Source organism: Theobroma cacao, chromosome 2, assembly GCF_053813885.1.
Source record: "Theobroma cacao isolate CCN51 chromosome 2, ASM5381388v1, whole genome shotgun sequence".
In the NCBI taxonomy this organism is placed as follows: Eukaryota; Viridiplantae; Streptophyta; class Magnoliopsida; order Malvales; family Malvaceae; genus Theobroma; species Theobroma cacao.
In genome coordinates this window covers 4,268,018-4,285,171 of record NC_142640.1, presented here as the reverse complement: position 1 = coordinate 4,285,171, position 17,154 = coordinate 4,268,018, and the positions used below count along the sequence as shown (strand labels likewise).

The following is a 17,154-nucleotide window of genomic DNA, read 5'->3' as shown; positions in this document are numbered from 1 at the left end:
CAAGATCAAAAAACTCGAAAGAAAAATGACAAATGCTTGAATTGATTTTGCACAAACAAGAGAGTCTCTGCAACTAGTTATGGTTCTCAGGTTTCATTTTAATAGCAAAGATTCTCAGTTTTGAAGAGTCATGATGGCTTCCGTTACTGCAATATCTTGTTTCAAATTATAAATCTGAAGGTTTCCATATTCTAATAGGCTAAAAGCCCATTTATCCGCGAATTCCTGCAGGAAAACGTTGTCGTTCTTCAATTGTTCACTTACACTTGCAAACGGTATCGTTTGATCGAAGGGTTCCCCACTTCCCAGTCCCACGCTGCCCATTCGAAGTGAAGGGGAGAGAGAAGAGGAAGGATGGAGGAGAAGAGCAGGGTCCTGATAATAGGAGCAACGGGAAGATTAGGTTGCCATTTAGCCAAATTTAGTCTCCAACATGGTCACCCCACTTTTATTCTTATCAGAGACTCCTCTTTAACTGATCCAAACAAAGTTCAAAAACTCAACTTTCTTCTAACTGCTGGTGCTATTCTCCTCAAGGTCACTCCTTTTTTAGTTTTCTTCTACTTCTTTATGATTTATTGATACCCAAAGGACTAATTATTTTTTTTTCGATTTGGATTGTAGGGCTCACTTGAAGATGAGAAGAGTCTCATGGAAGCAGTGAAGCGAGTGGATGTAGTTATCTGTTCAATCCCATCAAAACAGGCTCTTGACCAGAAACTACTCATCCAGGTTATTAAAGAATCTGGGTGCATTAAGGTTAGTATCCCTTCATTCATGCTCGCTTTGAGGGATTTCTTTCTTTTTTTTCTTGGTTAGTTATTGTTGATGGGTCATGGATGTTGTCTAAATTCTAGGTACATTTCACTTTGTAGGATAGGCAAAATTGAACCAGCCAAGGGATTTTTGTGTCTATACTACCTAGTTGTTTATTAGATTGGAGAGGTTTTATAATGCCACTGTATTTTGTGAATATTCTGGATCGACTAACAGAAAATAAATATCAATCCTTTTGTTAACCTTTTTGGATAACACAGACTCCGTACTCTTAATTGAACTTAATAATTGCAATGGTAACAGAAGTTCATTCCATCCGAATTCGGTGTAGATCCTGACAAAATTCAGATATCTGACCTGGACCATCAATTCTATTCTCGAAAAGCTGAGGTTAGGCGCCTTGTAGAAGCTGAAGGCATTCCTTATACTTACATATGCTGCAACCTTTTGATGAGTTATTTACTTCCATGGCTAGCTCAACCTGGCTTAAAGGTTCCCCCAAAGGACAAGGTCACTATTTTTGGAGATGGAAATGCTAAAGGTTTGATGATGATCTGCTAGGAGTAATAAGTCAATTATTCCTATGGAAATTAGGAGACCTGTAAAGCAATGTGCTTTTGCTGTGGTTTTCTTGCAGCTGTCTTCGTGAAGGATATTGATGTTGCTGCTTTCACCATCAGTGCCATAGACGATCCCAGAACACTTAATAAGACTTTGTATCTGAGACCCCCTGGAAATGTATACTCCATGAATGAGCTGGTAGCTATTTGGGAGAATAAAATTGCTAAGAAACTTGAGAAGATTTATGTGCCCGAAGAGGAGCTTCTTAAAAAAATCAAAGGTATATCTAATGTATCATTATGTAGCAAGTTTATAATATACTTATTAGCAAGTTGAAAAAAGTGAGGCTTTTAGAAAAAGCATTGAAAATTTTTTAGCTTCTATTGCTTGTTGTAAGCAAAACAGGAGAATTACATGATTAATTGATTAGGAAGAAGTAGCTCTGGGTTATTATTTAGTACGTACTCTAAGCAGCATCTAGGTTACAGAGGAGCAACTAAAGATTCCTTCTATATTCCATGAATAACTCAGTTCTTTTCTTTTTTGAGATAATGAATAACTAAGTTCTTAAAAGTAATACAGTCCGTGAAAACTGGAAAGTAGGAGAAATCATCCTACATTGAATATCTTCGGTGTATCACTAGCCAACCTAAGAGCCTAACCACAGAATAATGCAACTATAGCTGTTTGACATGCTCGTAATTACATTCTGTTTGGCATTAGGTCACATTGTGATTCTGGATTAGAGGTGATAGATTAATTGATGCATGAAAGGCTCTAACTTAAGCAGAAATACAATAAATTAAGACTACCAAAAGTGGGGCTCTTGCATAGTAGTGCACATCATGCATTCACTTGCTTGTATGTTAAAGCTTTACTTGATTTACTTGGATTATTTCCAGACCAACAGGCATGGGAGTTGGTGCCTTTCCAAACAATTTATTCTTGTTTCTTTTTTGTTTTAAAATGTACTAAAATTAGGTAGCTTGTGGCATTTGCAGAGACTCCTTACCCAGACAACATGGAGATGATATTCATATATTCTGCCTTTGTAAAGGGAGATCATACGTACTTCAATATCGAGGCTGCTGGAGTTGATGGTACACAACTGTACCCACACTTGAAATACACTACAGTCAGCGAGCATTTAGACACTCTACTGTGAGAATTATGACTTGTACGCCACACTTTTTATATGGTGAATAGATTCAGAAGGGTTGGAGCTTTTGATTTCTAGAGAAGAAGAAAGGCAATGTCAAGGAATTTCTGGCAAATTTTTCGGTACTATTATGTAACAAAACCTGTCATCAATTTGGTTGAGATTATCGAAGATGTTTAAACTGTCCTTTTGAGTTCTGATCAAAAGGGACTAGAGCTGGAAAAACTCTTGGGAGTTTTCTTTATCTTGAACCTTCTTCAATGCCCCTACTGTCTAGTCATATACTACCATGCGTTCACTATTACCTAACAATTCTAGTTCAGTTTATAGGTGGGCAACATTTAAGTACACGCCTAACCCACTCTTGCGAAATCCTATGTCTGCGGAGCCTTTAAACGAATGAATTCATAGTAGACGAGTAGAAATGGTATTGTGAAAGAAAGGAAGATCAATGATTTCAAATGAGAATTTTTTTCTCTTATTATTGGAAATGACAAAATAGGCATAAAGTGATGATAATTAATTTTTTTCCTCTTTTATTCATAAATTTAAAAAATATTAGTTATAGATTTGTAAAATTATCTTTATATATATATATATATATATATATAAAAAGGGTTCATCGAATATTTTATTTGGTATGTATTTCAAATTAATTTATATATATGATTGAGTGTATCGATATTGTTTTCATAAATCATTGATCTTCAAGGATTTTGTTTTAGAAAAAATTGTGAACATTTAAATATCTAATTTTACTTTATTTCACAATTGACACGAAATTCACGATTCTCTTTTCTTCTAACATCGTGACATTGAGTATTAAATTAAAATATCATTTATATTAATTATAATACTAGTGAGGATATCAGTCTAAAACCCCCATAAGAAAAGGAATGAATCTAGACAGATTACCGCATCATAAACAAACTCAAATTGAATCAAAACAAGGAAGGATTTTGTAGCTCTAAGACTAAACTCCTCATTGGTCCAAATTTGCAACAGCGTCTTCTGTCCACTATTCCCTTGTGAATGCAAATTAAGACCCATCAAAGCCTAAAACAAGATGAATCAAGACGCATTTTGGGGATTGTAGCAAAATCATGGAAGGCATTTGAGTAATTGCGCACCTAGCAAGCGCTTCTAGTTCCAGCCTTCTCAGTTTACAGTACAGATGGATATTTATCTACTCGTCCGTTGAGACAAGAGCATACCCGTAACGTCTCTTTCACATTTCTCTCTTTCTCTCAATCACGACGTTGCCGGATTATACCTTTCCGATGGCGGAGAAAAGCAAGATTCTGGTGATCGGAGGCACGGGGTACATCGGTAAGTTCATAGTGGAAGCGAGTGCAAAAGCCGGTCACCCTACGTTTGTTCTGGTTAGGGAAGCCACCCTCTCGAACCCTGCCAAATCCAACACCGTCGACACTTTTAAAACCTTAGGAGTCAATTTCCTTCACGTGCGTAACTGTTCGTTTCTTTTTTCCCGCCAATCTTTCATGTCGGTTCGTTAGGATGAAAAGAAGTTTTCTTTGTTATGCATGTAGGGAGATTTGTACGATCATGAGAGCTTGGTAAAGGCGATAAAGCAGGTGGACGTGGTGATATCAACAGTTGGTCACGCCCAGCTAGTTGATCAAGACAAGATCATCGCTGCCATTAAAGAAGCTGGCAATGTTAAGGTAAAAGTTTGCTATAATTTCATTGATTCTCATATATACGTTCTTTGATTTTTCTTTATTTTTTGGTATTTTGCAGAGATTTTTTCCTTCGGAATTTGGAAATGACGTGGACCGTGTGCATGCGGTGGAGCCGGCGAAAACAGCCTTTGCTACAAAGGCTAAAATCCGACGAGCCGTCGAAGCTCAAGGAATACCCTACACCTACGTGTCGTCGAATTTTTTCGCCGGATATTTCCTTCCCACTTTGTCACAACCTGCAGCCACCGCACCCCCAAGAGATAAAGTCATCATTTTAGGGGATGGAAATGCCAAAGGTGAGCTTCTATTTTTCGTTTAATTTTTATGCTTATTAAGTTGTTGATGGTGGAACCGAAATTGGAGATTAGATGCTAATTAGGGCACATGGTTGATCAAACTATTTGACAGAAAAATCAGCTCCTTTATTTCATTGTTTGGGCTTGGCTGTGAAACCAGGGTTAACAATCAGAGAAATGTTATGGCAAAGATTGTGATAAAACCCATAATTTACATCTTCTTTCTGTTTTTTTTTTTTTTTTGGGATAAATGGGCAGTATATTTATCCAAGAAGCAGGGCAAATAACCAGCCAAAAAAAACTGTACAACAACTATACAGCATAATTGTCTTAAATATTATTTACAAGGTATCAAAAGGAATTCTCTAATTAAGACAAAGAAGGGCATGTCCTGCTTTGATCTGTTGGGAGCAATTATGCAACTTGAAGCTGACAGATTCCACTATACAGTTAAAGCCTTCATCAGCATCATGAGCCTACTTCCAAATTTCCTATTATTCCTTTCGATCCAGAGAAAGTAGATATTAGTTTTCCTGGCAATTTTTGAGGATGATCACAGGAAGAGATTTCCCTTTCAACTGTTTAGCACAATGGAATTCAACAGATCTAGGAATATCAGAACAAACCAGCACTTTACTCCAAACCTGGTTAGAAAAAAGATAAGAAAAGAACGAGTGATCTCTGTCTTCTGCAGCTTGTTTACCGAAATAAAACATGTCATCTGTAATAGGAAGATTCCAAGATGAAAGCCTGTGCAGGGTAGGCAGTTTTTCTAGGATAGCCATCCAACTAATTATACCATGCTTGGGAAGGTTAATTGGGAACCAGAGAAGCCTGTACCAGTCTACTTTAGGTTGGTGATGCCGAATGGTATTGCAAGTCTCAGAAGCATTATATTTGCCAGAATTAGAGACCAACCATGTAGGCTCCAAAGTCTGTTTTACTCCATTGAGAATGAAGTCCATAAGGGAATTTGCTAAAGACCCAAGCTTGAGCAATTTCCTCCAAGCCTAGCTATTGCTTGTAGATGGTTGCACTTGCCAGAAATCTTTTGCTCTCAAAATCATAAGCCTTTACCCAAGCTACCCATACGGATCCTGCTTGAGAAAGGAGCATCCATATTGGCTAGAGAATAGGATGTGTTCCACATAGATGTCCTTTAGCCCCAAACCACCTTCTGTTTTAGGATGACAGATAAAATCCCAACGAACTCTGGATCCCCTAGCATCACTCTCTTTAGCCTTTCCAGAAAAAGGCAGAGCAAAGTTAGGTGACTCTTTCGATAACCTTTTTGGGAAGGAGGAAAATACTACACCAAAAGTTTTGTAAGGTAAACAAAATTGATTGGATCAATTGCAGCCTGCCAACAAATGATTGGTGTCTAGAGCGCCAGCATACTTTACATCTTCATGTTTTGATTTGCAGCTGTTTTCAACAAGGAAGATGATATAGGCACATATACTATCAAAGCTGTGGATGATCCCAGAACCCTGAACAAAATCCTCTACATTAGACCCCCTCTCAACACGTATTCATTCAATGATCTTGTCTCCTTGTGGGAAAAGAAGATTGGCAGAACCCTTGAGAGGAGCTATGTTTCAGAAGAACAACTGCTGAAAAACATTCAAGGTCAGTGAGAAATTCGTTTTGTAAAATTTGGACAAAACCCATCCAAGGAATTAGTTTTGAGATTTGTTGAAATTGGCTAATTAAGCATTGGATAATTTCCCTTTCTTGCAGAAGCTGCCGTTCCACTGAATGTGATATTGTCAATCAGACACTCTGTTTTTGTCAAAGGAGATCACACCAACTTTGAAATTGAACCTTCATTTGGAGTTGAGGCTTCGGAGCTGTACCCGGATGTCAAGTATACTACCGTTGAAGAGTATCTTGATCAGTTTGTCTGATCCTCCTGCATCGACGTCCATCGTCTGAATAAATAAGTAGATACTGTTCTCTCTGCTTGTGCTATTCTGGCAGACTTTGTAAGTTGCTAGCCAAGTTAGGATGTGTATTAGTGGGTGCTGGACTTCCAGTTTGCTAAGAATTAAACTTAGGAAAATAATCAACTGCTTGTGAAGGAATTATCTGTTGCCTTCGCATCTACCTTCACTCTTTCTCTGCAATTGCCTTAGTTTTAAACTGCTACTTTTTCCTATTAAGAGGCAAAACTCCAGCAGCGGGAACATGTTTAAACTTGACGAACAAGCAAGCAAAAAAAGCCGCCATGTGTAGGTATAGAGTAAAAACAATGGAGAAAGCAAAAAGGATTAGAAAATGATAAGTTTTAAAATTGAATGTGAAAGAAGAAATGAAAGATTGAAGAAAACAGAAATTAAATAAGTTGAGCTGCAGGGTGCAGGGCAAAACTGAATTCACGTATAAAATATAACAGGCCGATGGGTTCTAGCAATCTGAATTTCACGACGGAAAGACGGATTCAGCATGTCTAAGAGGTTATATCCTTCCAGTTGTGGATAAATATGTATGTAAGAAATCTGGTCAGAGAAGAGAAAGGTAGAAGGAAAATTTTCGGGACTGTAAAACATCTACAGCTCCTCATTCATCACAATTACACCTTGAATCAATACTCAAAACATCAAAACATCGTACTTAATTTTATCAATCAACCCCAACAAAATGGATAAAATATTTTAAAGAACAAAACAAAAATGTATATGTTGTTCATCTTCAATTTTATCTGAAATGTATCCATCAGAACTTCAATTGTTCAGTCATGCGCGCACACCTTTTTTCCCTTTGTTTTCCTTGTTCCCTGAAGCCTTAACGGATCCTTTGCCTTTCCTAACTTTTCCGTTCTTTCCCTTCTTTGAACCACCTTTTCCTGATTTACGCATTCCGCGTGCCCTCGAATCCTTTTTCATCCGCCGATCAACAAGGACTTTCCCTTTGCCAGCCTTGACTTGTACGCCCTTCTTCGCAACCACATATTCCTTTTGGATCTTTTTGGGCATAGCCTTCTTGTATAGTTGTTCAATTTGCTTCCTCTTTGACCGATCAGAGATGTCAGTTTGGTCTGATATACTATTTGCTTTCTGTCGAACCTTCTCAAGCTTTTTCATTGCTACCCGCTTCTTTCTAGCCTTTGCCTCTGCAACTTTCTTAGCAGGTCGAGCATTGATCTCTTTGAATTGTGCTCGCATTGCAGCAATCTCTTCTTTCGTAACAGGCTTAATTGGTTGGTGGTGTCTCCTCTCCTCCTCTAAGAACCACTTGGGTAAACCCTCATAATCAAACATATATTTATTATAAGCATCATCAAGAATTTGCTCCCTTTGCTTTTTCCTGAGCATCTTCTTCGCACAAGCCAATATCTCAGCTTTTGTATCAACATCTTCATCCTCTGAGTCATCTGAAGACGAATCATCACTTGAATCTGTAGCTGGAGCAGGGACAATCTCAAAATCATCCTCCGCCCTAGGAGCCTGGAGTTGACTACGATTGAGGCCTGAAGCATTGTTTGTTTTCTTTTCCTTGACCTTGTCAGCGATTTGTCTTTCATCCTGCCTTTTCTTTTCTTTGGCCCTCTCAGGAACAGGTAGCCTGTCCACTTGGTTATCAACCTCCATTGCATCATCACTGTCATACTTCCCTAAATCTCCCTGCTCTACAGCTTCAGCAAAAATATCCTGACCAAACCACCTGTTTGTAATCTCCTCCTGAGTTGGTCCTTCCCCATCATCCAGTGGTACCAAGAGAGGATTTGCTTCAGGATCAGCCTCGTCCTTGTCTGAATCATGATCGGAAAGAATGATATCATCACCATCACCACCCTGCACAGCCGAGAAGAGAAATTCAATCTAATCAGTAAAAATTTGGTCAGCTTTTAAAATCAACCATTATCCATGCTGTATTAACAGCATAAATAAGAAAGAATGATAATAGCACTGGGAAAACAAAAATTCATATGGATAGAATATGAAGTTAGGAAGCATAGGGGAAGAAAAAAATTGTACTAGATAGAGCAACCTAGGGGGGACTATGCATGCAAATGCGAGAAAAAGGGGGGTGGAAGAGGAAACTGAAAAGAGAGAGAATGAGAGAGCGAAAGTGAGGGAATTTGTGAATAGAACACAGAACAAGGCCTTCAAAATCAGACACTGAACAAACATGGCATACATGATCATTTTAGAATGTCAGGCAAATAAATAAAAGATTGCACATTATACATGTGAGTTTAAAGTTTGTGATAATGCTGAACATGTTGAGTTCTCAATTACACACTACAAGAGTTTCATACCTCCAACTGGTCAGAGTAGGCTTCTTTTGCACGCTTCCTCTGCTTTGTGCTTCCATCCTTTTTGGCCACATACTGTTCATAAGCGTGATCAAGAATCTCTTCGATTTGTTCATCATATCTAGCATCAAAATTACAAGATTGATTTACATACAGAGAATGTTAGAAATTATATATTGCTCAAATCAAACCCCAGTTATAACTAAGAATCAGGGCAACCAACCTTCTGCGTTCTTCATCAGAATCAATATCACTGGATGACTCCTCTTCAGTTTTGTCCTGGTTTTCTTCATCTTCGCTACCCCTTAAGTCATTATTCCCATCATCATACTCAGTGGAGTCAACTGCTGCTAGATCTTTCTTACCCTAAAGGCATTAATGGACTAGCATCAATAAACTTTATCTAAAGAAAAAAGCTTCGACGAAAATCTAAGTCAATTTTTTAGGAAATACCAAAGAATGACTACTATAAACATCAGTTTAAAAGGAAATATGAAGGGCAGTGGTGACTTCATTCAATAATCCTACAGTTTCCAGACAATAAAGGAAAGGCTTCATTTTATCATGACAAATAGTCTAGCTCAAGAAACACTTCAGTTAACAAACAGACAGATGCCAACACATAACTGGAAGAAAAGATGTTAAGAGCAAAACATGCCTCTTGTTCAAAACAGCATATCATGGACAATAAGGTTAAACATCAGATGATGCCATGGTTTAGCCCATAATAAAGGGGCTTGGAAAGGTTAAATGTGAACTATGCCTTTGGTTAAATGACATAACTGCGGTCTTAAGTCCAATAATTTTGTTTTAGATGTTTGTTTAGACTAGCCTCTTTTTTTTTTTTTTTAACTTGTTATGGAATAAACATTGAGTTTCCTAATTTGAAGTCTTTTGATCAAAAGCAAACCTTGATTGAAGACAAAGAAAACAACTCATGATCAATATAACCATCTTCCAGGGCATCTATTTGCATTCCTGTTGCCTTCCGTGATTTATCCTGCAAAACAATGAGGCAAGAAGCAGCAACTAAATGAGTGCATGGCAACATCCTAGAGTTTAAAACTAGAGAAGGAACATGAAATTTCCAACAGTAAGGACCAATATAGAACACCATAGGTATCTGAAACATTAGTACCAAATCTATAAATGATTTCTTAATTTTTTCAAAAATAAAGGGAAAAGAAAACCATGTATCATTTAGCTACTATCACTACTATCCTGTAGATACAAAACCATGGTAAAATCAATAAATTTGTTCCATTTCATGGTTTCTATTATGTTGTAAATGCACTAAGAAATAGATACAGGGACCAGAGATATCTGAGCAAGGAAATAAACCTTAGCTTGTCTTTTTGCTACAAGCTTCTTTGCTCTTTTCTTCTTACGTTCCATAGCATATGTGAGCTCCTCCATTTCATTGAGTAATTTATCATCTTCGTTCTCTTCTTCCCCTTTGTCAACATCTGTGGCAGGGGTGGAAGAAGTAGCCTTTTCTGAAGGAGACAAAGCTTTTCTCAATTGCAACCGCCACCTACATGAAAAACAAACATGATAATATCAAAACAAGGGAACGGTGCCATGTAATACATTTATATATGCACAAAAATCTAGCATTCTTCCCTTATCAAGCTCCCACTCAAAATATTATGAACAAGTGCATTGATTAAAACTTGCTTACACTGACTTTCATATTCTCACAAGTTGTTTAGATTTGAAAATTTCAAAAGGGGAAATGTAAACAGAATTGTGTTACTTACTTCAAAAGGCACTTGAAATCTTGCTTTCCCAAAACACGCAAATCATCACAAAGAGCTTTGATCTGGACAGACAGCAGCAAAATAAGCAATCAAAACCTGGAAAGATTGAAGGCAAGGTAAACAATAACAATACACAAAAATAATTACCTCTTCTGTGGTAGAACTGTGATCCTTAATAGGCAATGAAGCTGGATCGCCAAAGGTTATGGAAGTAACTGAACCTAGGATTTCAAGAGGAGAGTCAGACCTAATGAAGTCAGCAGCTGTAGACACCTTCTTTGAGATTGTCTCTCCATCTTCATAACTGTAAATTGAACCTAGTTAGCAACAAAGCATAACATAGATCCCACTTGAAACAATATCCACAAACACAAACATTAATGAAAAAAATTTCTAATTTTCTTGTACATGCTATTAACTTGTTCAGTCATTGCTAACAAGCAGCAAATTTGTTTATCTGACTTATTATCAGAAACTCATTTTATTTAGTTCACATAGCTGTAGGGTAAAGGGAAAGCTTACCCATCACGGTGTCTCTTTTGTTTTGTTACCCTAAGTACATCAATCACCTACATCAAGTATTTGGTAGAAAGAACAAAATTAGCAGAGACTCAATCAAAGGAAGAAGTTATCTTTTAAGAGACTTTGAAACTCCAAAATAAAATAAAAACCTTCTTCTGTGGTTCTACTGATCCCTGAAATAGATGCTTGACGTCAAGAAGACGTGGATCAATCTTTGCAGGGGCTTTATACCTCAGGCCCAAAAGATAAATCTCAGCTGATGCTGAACGACTAGCTGCGGGTTTATCGACCTCAACCTTTTCAAATAACTGAAGCCAACCAAATACACATATCAAGGAAGAACAAAACTTTACAGAGATATGATCATATCTTAAAAAAACGAAGGAAAATAATCACCTGCTTGAGACAATAGAGAACAGAACTATAGTCTTGGGACCTAAAAACCTTAGTAACAAAAGTGCCCTTGGGAGCCAAGAACTGGGTAGCCAGCTTAACAGAATCAATAACCAAAGCATTTTGGCTCATTGCCTCCTGAGCCCAGGCTCCACCAACATTAGGGGATCCATCATGCAAAACCACATCAAAAGCCGGGGCCCCATGCTCTTCCATGACCCGTTTAATTTTGGACTTACATTCGGATTTGGTTATGTCTTGTTGGAGGGCGATGGCACCTCGTATTGGGGCGATGGGAACAAGGTCGAGACCGAGTACGAGGCTGCCAACAGGAACTCTCTGGACAGCAACCTGCATCCAACCACCAGGGGCGGCGCAGAGGTCGAGGACGGCGTGGGCAGAATTTAAAAAGGAGAACTTGGAGTCGAGTTGGACTAGCTTCCATGATGCTCTGGAACGGTAGCCGTGTTCCTTGGCAAGTTGGTAGTACTTATCTAACCTATGCTTTCCTTTCACTTTACCCATATCCTTTCTTCACTCGGATCGAATAAGAAGGGAAAATATCTGAGCAAGGAGAAGAAGGGGGGAAAATAGGAAGTGAGGTCTTAGGGGGTTATATCTGAAAACAATCAAACCGACTCCCTGGGTTTAGGGTTTTGCATTTTATCTTTGGGTCTTTACCATTTGGGCTTGAGCCTGGGTGAGTGGGGTTCCCAGCTGATTAGGCCCAAGCTCTTAATAACTTGGTAAGTGAAAATTTATGTGGAATTAGAATATACAAACAAAACAGGGGAAGCATGTGAGATTAATTTTCTATTTAGACAGCCTTTTTTTGCAAATACATACTATAGGACAGATACAGTATCATCTTTCTGAGAAATCACAGTATAAGAATGCTTATAGGTTCTTCCCTCTAATTCTTAATGGAAGTGAAAAAAATGAACATACAATTAAGGAAAGGTGGTGACTGGTGAGTAAGCCCATATTATTGCTATCAGATGCGAAGAAAATGGGTCAGTTCCCAAGGAAACACATGTCCACACACCTACAGGTTGAAGAAACATAATCTTATCTCCCTCTTCAAATACTTGAGTTACCGGAACTTGATACCCCAGTTGTGAAAAACTGGACCCCAATTGAAATTGTGGATAAATGTGCAATGCATTAAGGAAAAACTGCAGTTTTGCTCTTGCACCCGTCAAGTACAAAAGAAAAATAAACGCCTACAATCTGCCAGGTATGTCTCCTAATAAGAAATTTGGTCTTGTCACTACAAATCAAGTAACGTAGATGAGATCAGGGAACGATATTTTGTTGTACAAATTACTGCCCAATAATCCCAAAAACTTTGATCAAATCTCCAAAACCATTTGTATAAACAATAAAGTTTCAGTTCTGCGACGTCAGCACTTCTTCACAGGGACAACTGAACTTATGTTTGTAGTAACTGCATATTAAAAAATCCATAATAACACAAATGCCTGTCTTCCAAAGGTGAAATCAATTATCATGAATCTTCAGAATGCCTACTTTTCCTTCTTCCACCAGGTCCTTTACCATTTCCCCTGTGAACCAGCCAAAGCTTCAATCCCCGCGGGAGCCACTGCTACTTGCAGAAGCTTTCTTACCAGTGTATTTCTGTCAAAGAGAGAAGAAAAACACTGTTTATCTTTCAAGAATGCAAATGTTAGAGACTTCCCTGCTGCCACTCATAATTAGAAGTACCAGTGAAAGGTGCTTGCTGATATGGTTGAAACTATAAAAGTAGAAATCATTTTTTCATTGGAAGCTGACCTGCTTTCCAATGTTGAATGGGATATACTTGTATTTGATCATGTGTGCAATCTGACGCCTCATTGTAAGGACAAAGAGAACAATCCAATAACAAAGCAATATAGGCCAAAAGACAGGAACATCAAATACGGAAAAGAAAGTCATGACAAATGCTATGCAGAAAGCCTTTGTCATGGAGTACCTGCAATAACAATAAAACAAAAGAAGTATTATATCCATACTTACATACCCATTCACTAAGCACAAATTCAAACAGATCTCAAGTAAGACATGAAACTTCCCAATGGATGAAGAAGTATGATGGACTCTAGCAAATGACTTAGTTCCACTCACAATTAGTTGCACATTTCTATGCTATAAACAGAAATACTTTTCTAAGCTGCAATTCTTCGGCAAAACAAACAAAATTTAAAGATTCTACATTCTAAGAAAACAGTGAATCGCATGAGATCGAGTGATTGACAATGACAAGGTAATGGCTAATGAAATTGACAGAGGAGCAAATGCTTTCAAGCATATTCTCCTACGTTCCCACAATCGGAAACATTATAGTAGATTTCTGAACCATTATGATACTTTTCATTTGAGGTATATAAAGGTAAAGAGAAAGGAAGGCCCGGGTGCAAACTAGGCATATGACATGCCACCAAGTAACGGTAGGGTGAACTTGAGGTCATGTAAAATCTGCGCAGACCAAATTAGGTAACTAGAGGAGAAAAACATGGCTGCTGGTTGTCAATTATGCATGTAATGCAAGATTGTTGTTACAGAAAGTCTTACTAGAAGTATCACTTGTTTTGCATGTTATAACCCTTTATATTATTTTTAAGTCCATCAAAGATTTACAAAGTACAAACAGCGAAGAAGAATAACTAAGACCTTGATTTCAATTAAATACAAGCTATTATCATCAAACCCACCATGAAGTAATCTATCTTAAGCTAAAATCTTAAAACATGCATAACATTCCCTGAGTTTCATAAATGATCAGAACGCATAAAAGATCTCACGAGCTTCTGAACTTTCTCTAGAGAAACCAGAAAGCTGATATTAATATGCTGCTGGATCACACCATTTACATGAGCATCACATGTTTCCACATATCTATTCCCTTTTTTGGTAAATAACAAAGGGCATGTTTCTATTTTATCTCAAAGATCAGACAGTGTTTATGACTTTGCCTAAATAGGTCAATGAACCTTGAGTAGATGGTTTCCCTTAATAAACCATATCACAAAAGATTTTGGCACAGACCACAAAAAGGAACAAACACCACTAATAAATTGCTTCTGTAACACGTAAAGCATCATAACAGATAAGAAACCAAAGATAAATTTTCAATTACCAGAACTTAAACTCAGGTAGCCTACGAATAAACGGCTTGAATTCATCTGAACCTTTTGTTGGCAGTAAAGGCCCATCAGAAGCTTCAATTTCAGGATCGACCAGAGGAGACAAAAACCCAATTAGCAAATTCAGCAGGTAGATCCCAAGTCCATATGAAACTATGTAAAACCCTTGAACATAATAGACCCGCAAACAGTAGATAGCTGCTATAACAAAGGTTCCAATCCACCTATAAGCTGTATGAGGAGTAGTCTTATCCAGATAATACTGATACATCCTCCAAGCATCATGCCCCCATTGAGGCAAAGGTGATGCCACTGATGCACCGTCGCCTCCAATTCCCTCCATTCAATATTAGCTTCAAATCCTACACCATAAGAGAAAGACCCAATCAGCTTAAACACAAAAAATACATTAAGTTCCCAAAAACATCGTAGTTATAAGTCAACACTCAGTGAACTTGATACTTAAAGTAAACATTCAATTCAATTTAAGCACTAATAGCTGTAAATCATCAGATATCACCACGTACGACCATGTGCAACAAAAGATAAAGCAAAACAGCTAGCCATTTTCAATCAATGAATCCAATTTAAGGAAAACCCTAATCCTATGTTTGTTTACCAAGAAAATGCATAAACATTTCATGCCCAGAATCTCGGAACAGAGATAAAAACAAAAACCCGTCAACTGAACGCAAGAAATAACCCACTACCATCACCAAACCCAAAACAATACCAAAAGAACATGAGATCCCAAAACTTCCCCTCAGCTTTATCACCAACAAAACAAGAACCTAGTGTCTATCAAAATACAAATCGAGCACGTCCTTCAATAAGAACAACTAAGCATGAAAACCCAGATCCAGAACAACCAAAACCCTAGATTTACGTAACCATAAAATCGTTGAATAAAAGAATCTACTATCAACATGAAGAAATGGTTCAATACTTAAAAAGGACACGTTACGATCAATAGAAATAACAACCAATAAAATATGGTAATATAAAGCACACGATTTTTAGAGTCGAAGAAGGGCAGAAAAAGGCTAACCTCGGAGGACTCTCCGTTGTTAAGCTTGGGACTCTGAAAATTTTCTCCTTTCTTTTCTGATAAGAGGAAGCGAAAACCAAGCAGAAGCAGATCTATTTGGAGATGGGTTTTTTTTTTATTATTATTATTTTTATAGGTATTTTCACTTCGTTTACTTTTTTTTTTTTTTTTCTTACTAGGAGTTTTTACCGTTAGACGGGGAAATTGGGTCGTTTACTTTTTTGTTTACCGACAGTGACGCGGCTTGAAAACAGTAGTTAAAGAACCGGAGCTTGCGAAAAAGGAATATGCTTTTTCGTTTTTCTATGCCGCGGTTTTTGCCATGTGTTTTGTTTTAGTAATTTTTTGTCAAGATTTGTTTACTTTTCTAATTTCAATAAATCTGTAAATTATTATATTAATTAAATAAATTAAATTTGACAACTGGTTAAGAGTTTTTTTTTTTTTTTTATGATTTCTATATGAGCTGAAAAGGATTCGTTTGGACTTGGATGATTGTCAAGATGTGACTGGAAAAATTAATTGAACTGATTTACAGTCAAATAAAAATGGGTGAAAGAGAATTTTAAGTCTTTTAATTTTTTGATAATTTTTTTTGTAAAATTAGTTATAAAAAATAGATATTTTGTTTGTCTTAAAATACTCTAACATAAATTCTATTTTTTGATAAATTATTCGAATTTTATAAATATCTTATTAATTTTTTGAATTCTTTTTGAATTTGTGTATGAATTTCTTATATACTATCCATTAATTATTTGAAAATTAAATTAATAATTTAAAGTTAATTCATACAAAAATAAAATTAAATTTTAAAATTATATCAAGAATATTAATGAATTTTAGTAAATAATATATTAATTAATAAATAAAAAATAATTGTTATATATAATTAAAATTTAATATTAACAATAATTATTTATAGTTGAGTTCAATAATAGTTACTTTAAAATCACCACTCGAATCTTATCCAAATTATAATAAAACGTGATTTTATGCCTCAAACCTAATTATAAGATACTCTAATCTTATTTAATTGGTTTGGATTCAGTAATCCAAAGTGTTTGATTATAAGGTACATATTTTGACATCCTTAATAAAAAGATGCATTTGTCAAATATTTGATAGATTATTCATAAAATTAACTTTTTTTTCTTTTGCTAATTCAGAAAATGTTTGATAGGTCTCACCAATTGGTGAGGATTTAAAGTTAGTTTTATAATTAAAACTCAAGCTATAAAAATAAACTTTTTTAAAGAAATATTTTTCTTTTTAAACACATGTGAAGAAATCAAAATGGATTGGGGATTTTGAAACATTAAATCTTATCCTTTAAAGAATGGATAATATTTTTTCGATAAATATTAACTTAAAATGTTATCTCTTTCTCATTACATGGGATTGGATTGGACAATTAAGCTGTCGAGTAATGTCGTAAATTCAGAACCGTCCCGGCTCGGGGCCTAACAGATGTCGTGGATGGGCTAGTTCCTGAATATCGGGGGAACATAACGTCGTTAGAGCCTCGTGG

At 36.6% G+C, this 17,154-nt stretch overlaps 4 protein-coding genes across 4 annotated transcripts; 2 read left to right on the top strand and 2 right to left on the bottom strand.

The window, feature by feature from the left end:
- The first annotated feature begins 279 nt into the window (after nucleotides 1-279).
- On the top strand, nucleotides 280-2,741 carry LOC18607760 (NmrA-like negative transcriptional regulator family protein). The gene is made up of 5 exons (XM_018114612.2): nucleotides 280-537; nucleotides 625-759; nucleotides 1,081-1,318; nucleotides 1,415-1,618; nucleotides 2,340-2,741. Exons 1-5 carry the CDS (start codon nucleotides 355-357, stop codon nucleotides 2,501-2,503), a joined length of 924 nt encoding a protein of 307 aa, XP_017970101.2. The 5' UTR covers nucleotides 280-354; the 3' UTR covers nucleotides 2,504-2,741.
- A 901-nt stretch (nucleotides 2,742-3,642) lies between these two features.
- LOC18607759 (phenylcoumaran benzylic ether reductase POP1) lies at nucleotides 3,643-6,608 on the top strand. The gene is made up of 5 exons (XM_007042093.3): nucleotides 3,643-3,960; nucleotides 4,048-4,182; nucleotides 4,259-4,496; nucleotides 5,922-6,125; nucleotides 6,237-6,608. Exons 1-5 carry the CDS (start codon nucleotides 3,778-3,780, stop codon nucleotides 6,401-6,403), a joined length of 927 nt encoding a protein of 308 aa, XP_007042155.1. The 5' UTR covers nucleotides 3,643-3,777; the 3' UTR covers nucleotides 6,404-6,608.
- Nucleotides 6,609-7,014: 406 nt separating this feature from the next.
- Nucleotides 7,015-12,033, bottom strand: LOC18607758 (FtsJ-like methyltransferase family protein). Its single transcript, XM_007042092.3, has 10 exons — nucleotides 11,433-12,033; nucleotides 11,186-11,344; nucleotides 11,037-11,083; nucleotides 10,662-10,818; nucleotides 10,515-10,576; nucleotides 10,096-10,288; nucleotides 9,665-9,754; nucleotides 8,978-9,120; nucleotides 8,758-8,875; nucleotides 7,015-8,290 (listed from the first exon to the last, which is right to left on the bottom strand). The coding sequence occupies exons 1-10, from the start codon at nucleotides 11,952-11,954 to the stop codon at nucleotides 7,232-7,234; spliced, it is 2,550 nt and encodes an 849-aa protein (XP_007042154.3). The 5' UTR covers nucleotides 11,955-12,033; the 3' UTR covers nucleotides 7,015-7,231.
- Nucleotides 12,034-12,571: 538 nt separating this feature from the next.
- LOC18607757 (protein RER1A) lies at nucleotides 12,572-15,781 on the bottom strand. The gene is made up of 4 exons (XM_018115344.2): nucleotides 15,624-15,781; nucleotides 14,569-14,937; nucleotides 13,224-13,404; nucleotides 12,572-13,067 (listed from the first exon to the last, which is right to left on the bottom strand). The coding sequence occupies exons 2-4, from the start codon at nucleotides 14,916-14,918 to the stop codon at nucleotides 13,014-13,016; spliced, it is 585 nt and encodes a 194-aa protein (XP_017970833.2). The 5' UTR covers nucleotides 14,919-14,937; nucleotides 15,624-15,781; the 3' UTR covers nucleotides 12,572-13,013.
- Between the last annotated feature and the right edge of the window lie 1,373 nt (nucleotides 15,782-17,154).

Bases quoted from the DNA above. Each gene is read 5' to 3' on its own strand.
- LOC18607760 (XM_018114612.2), top strand. From the start codon at position 355: ATGGAGGAGAAGAGCAGGGTCCTGATAATAGGAGCAACGGGAAGATTA. The intron at 538-624 runs GTCACTCCTTTT...TTTGGATTGTAG, and splicing joins CTGGTGCTATTCTCCTCAAG to GGCTCACTTGAAGATGAGAA. The intron at 1,619-2,339 runs GTATATCTAATG...TGGCATTTGCAG, and splicing joins GCTTCTTAAAAAAATCAAAG to AGACTCCTTACCCAGACAAC.
- LOC18607759 (XM_007042093.3), top strand. From the start codon at position 3,778: ATGGCGGAGAAAAGCAAGATTCTGGTGATCGGAGGCACGGGGTACATC. The intron at 4,183-4,258 runs GTAAAAGTTTGC...GGTATTTTGCAG, and splicing joins AAGAAGCTGGCAATGTTAAG to AGATTTTTTCCTTCGGAATT. The intron at 6,126-6,236 runs GTCAGTGAGAAA...CCTTTCTTGCAG, and splicing joins ACTGCTGAAAAACATTCAAG to AAGCTGCCGTTCCACTGAAT.
- LOC18607758 (XM_007042092.3), bottom strand. From the start codon at position 11,954: ATGGGTAAAGTGAAAGGAAAGCATAGGTTAGATAAGTACTACCAACTT. The intron at 11,084-11,185 runs GTTTTTATTTTA...TACTTGATGTAG, and splicing joins CAGTAGAACCACAGAAGAAG to GTGATTGATGTACTTAGGGT. The intron at 8,876-8,977 runs GTTGGTTGCCCT...TTTTGATGCTAG, and splicing joins TCTGATGAAGAACGCAGAAG to ATATGATGAACAAATCGAAG.
- LOC18607757 (XM_018115344.2), bottom strand. From the start codon at position 14,918: ATGGAGGGAATTGGAGGCGACGGTGCATCAGTGGCATCACCTTTGCCT. The intron at 13,405-14,568 runs GTAATTGAAAAT...TTGTTATTGCAG, and splicing joins CTACCTGAGTTTAAGTTCTG to GTACTCCATGACAAAGGCTT. The intron at 13,068-13,223 runs GTCAGCTTCCAA...TCTCTTTGACAG, and splicing joins CATTCAACATTGGAAAGCAG to AAATACACTGGTAAGAAAGC.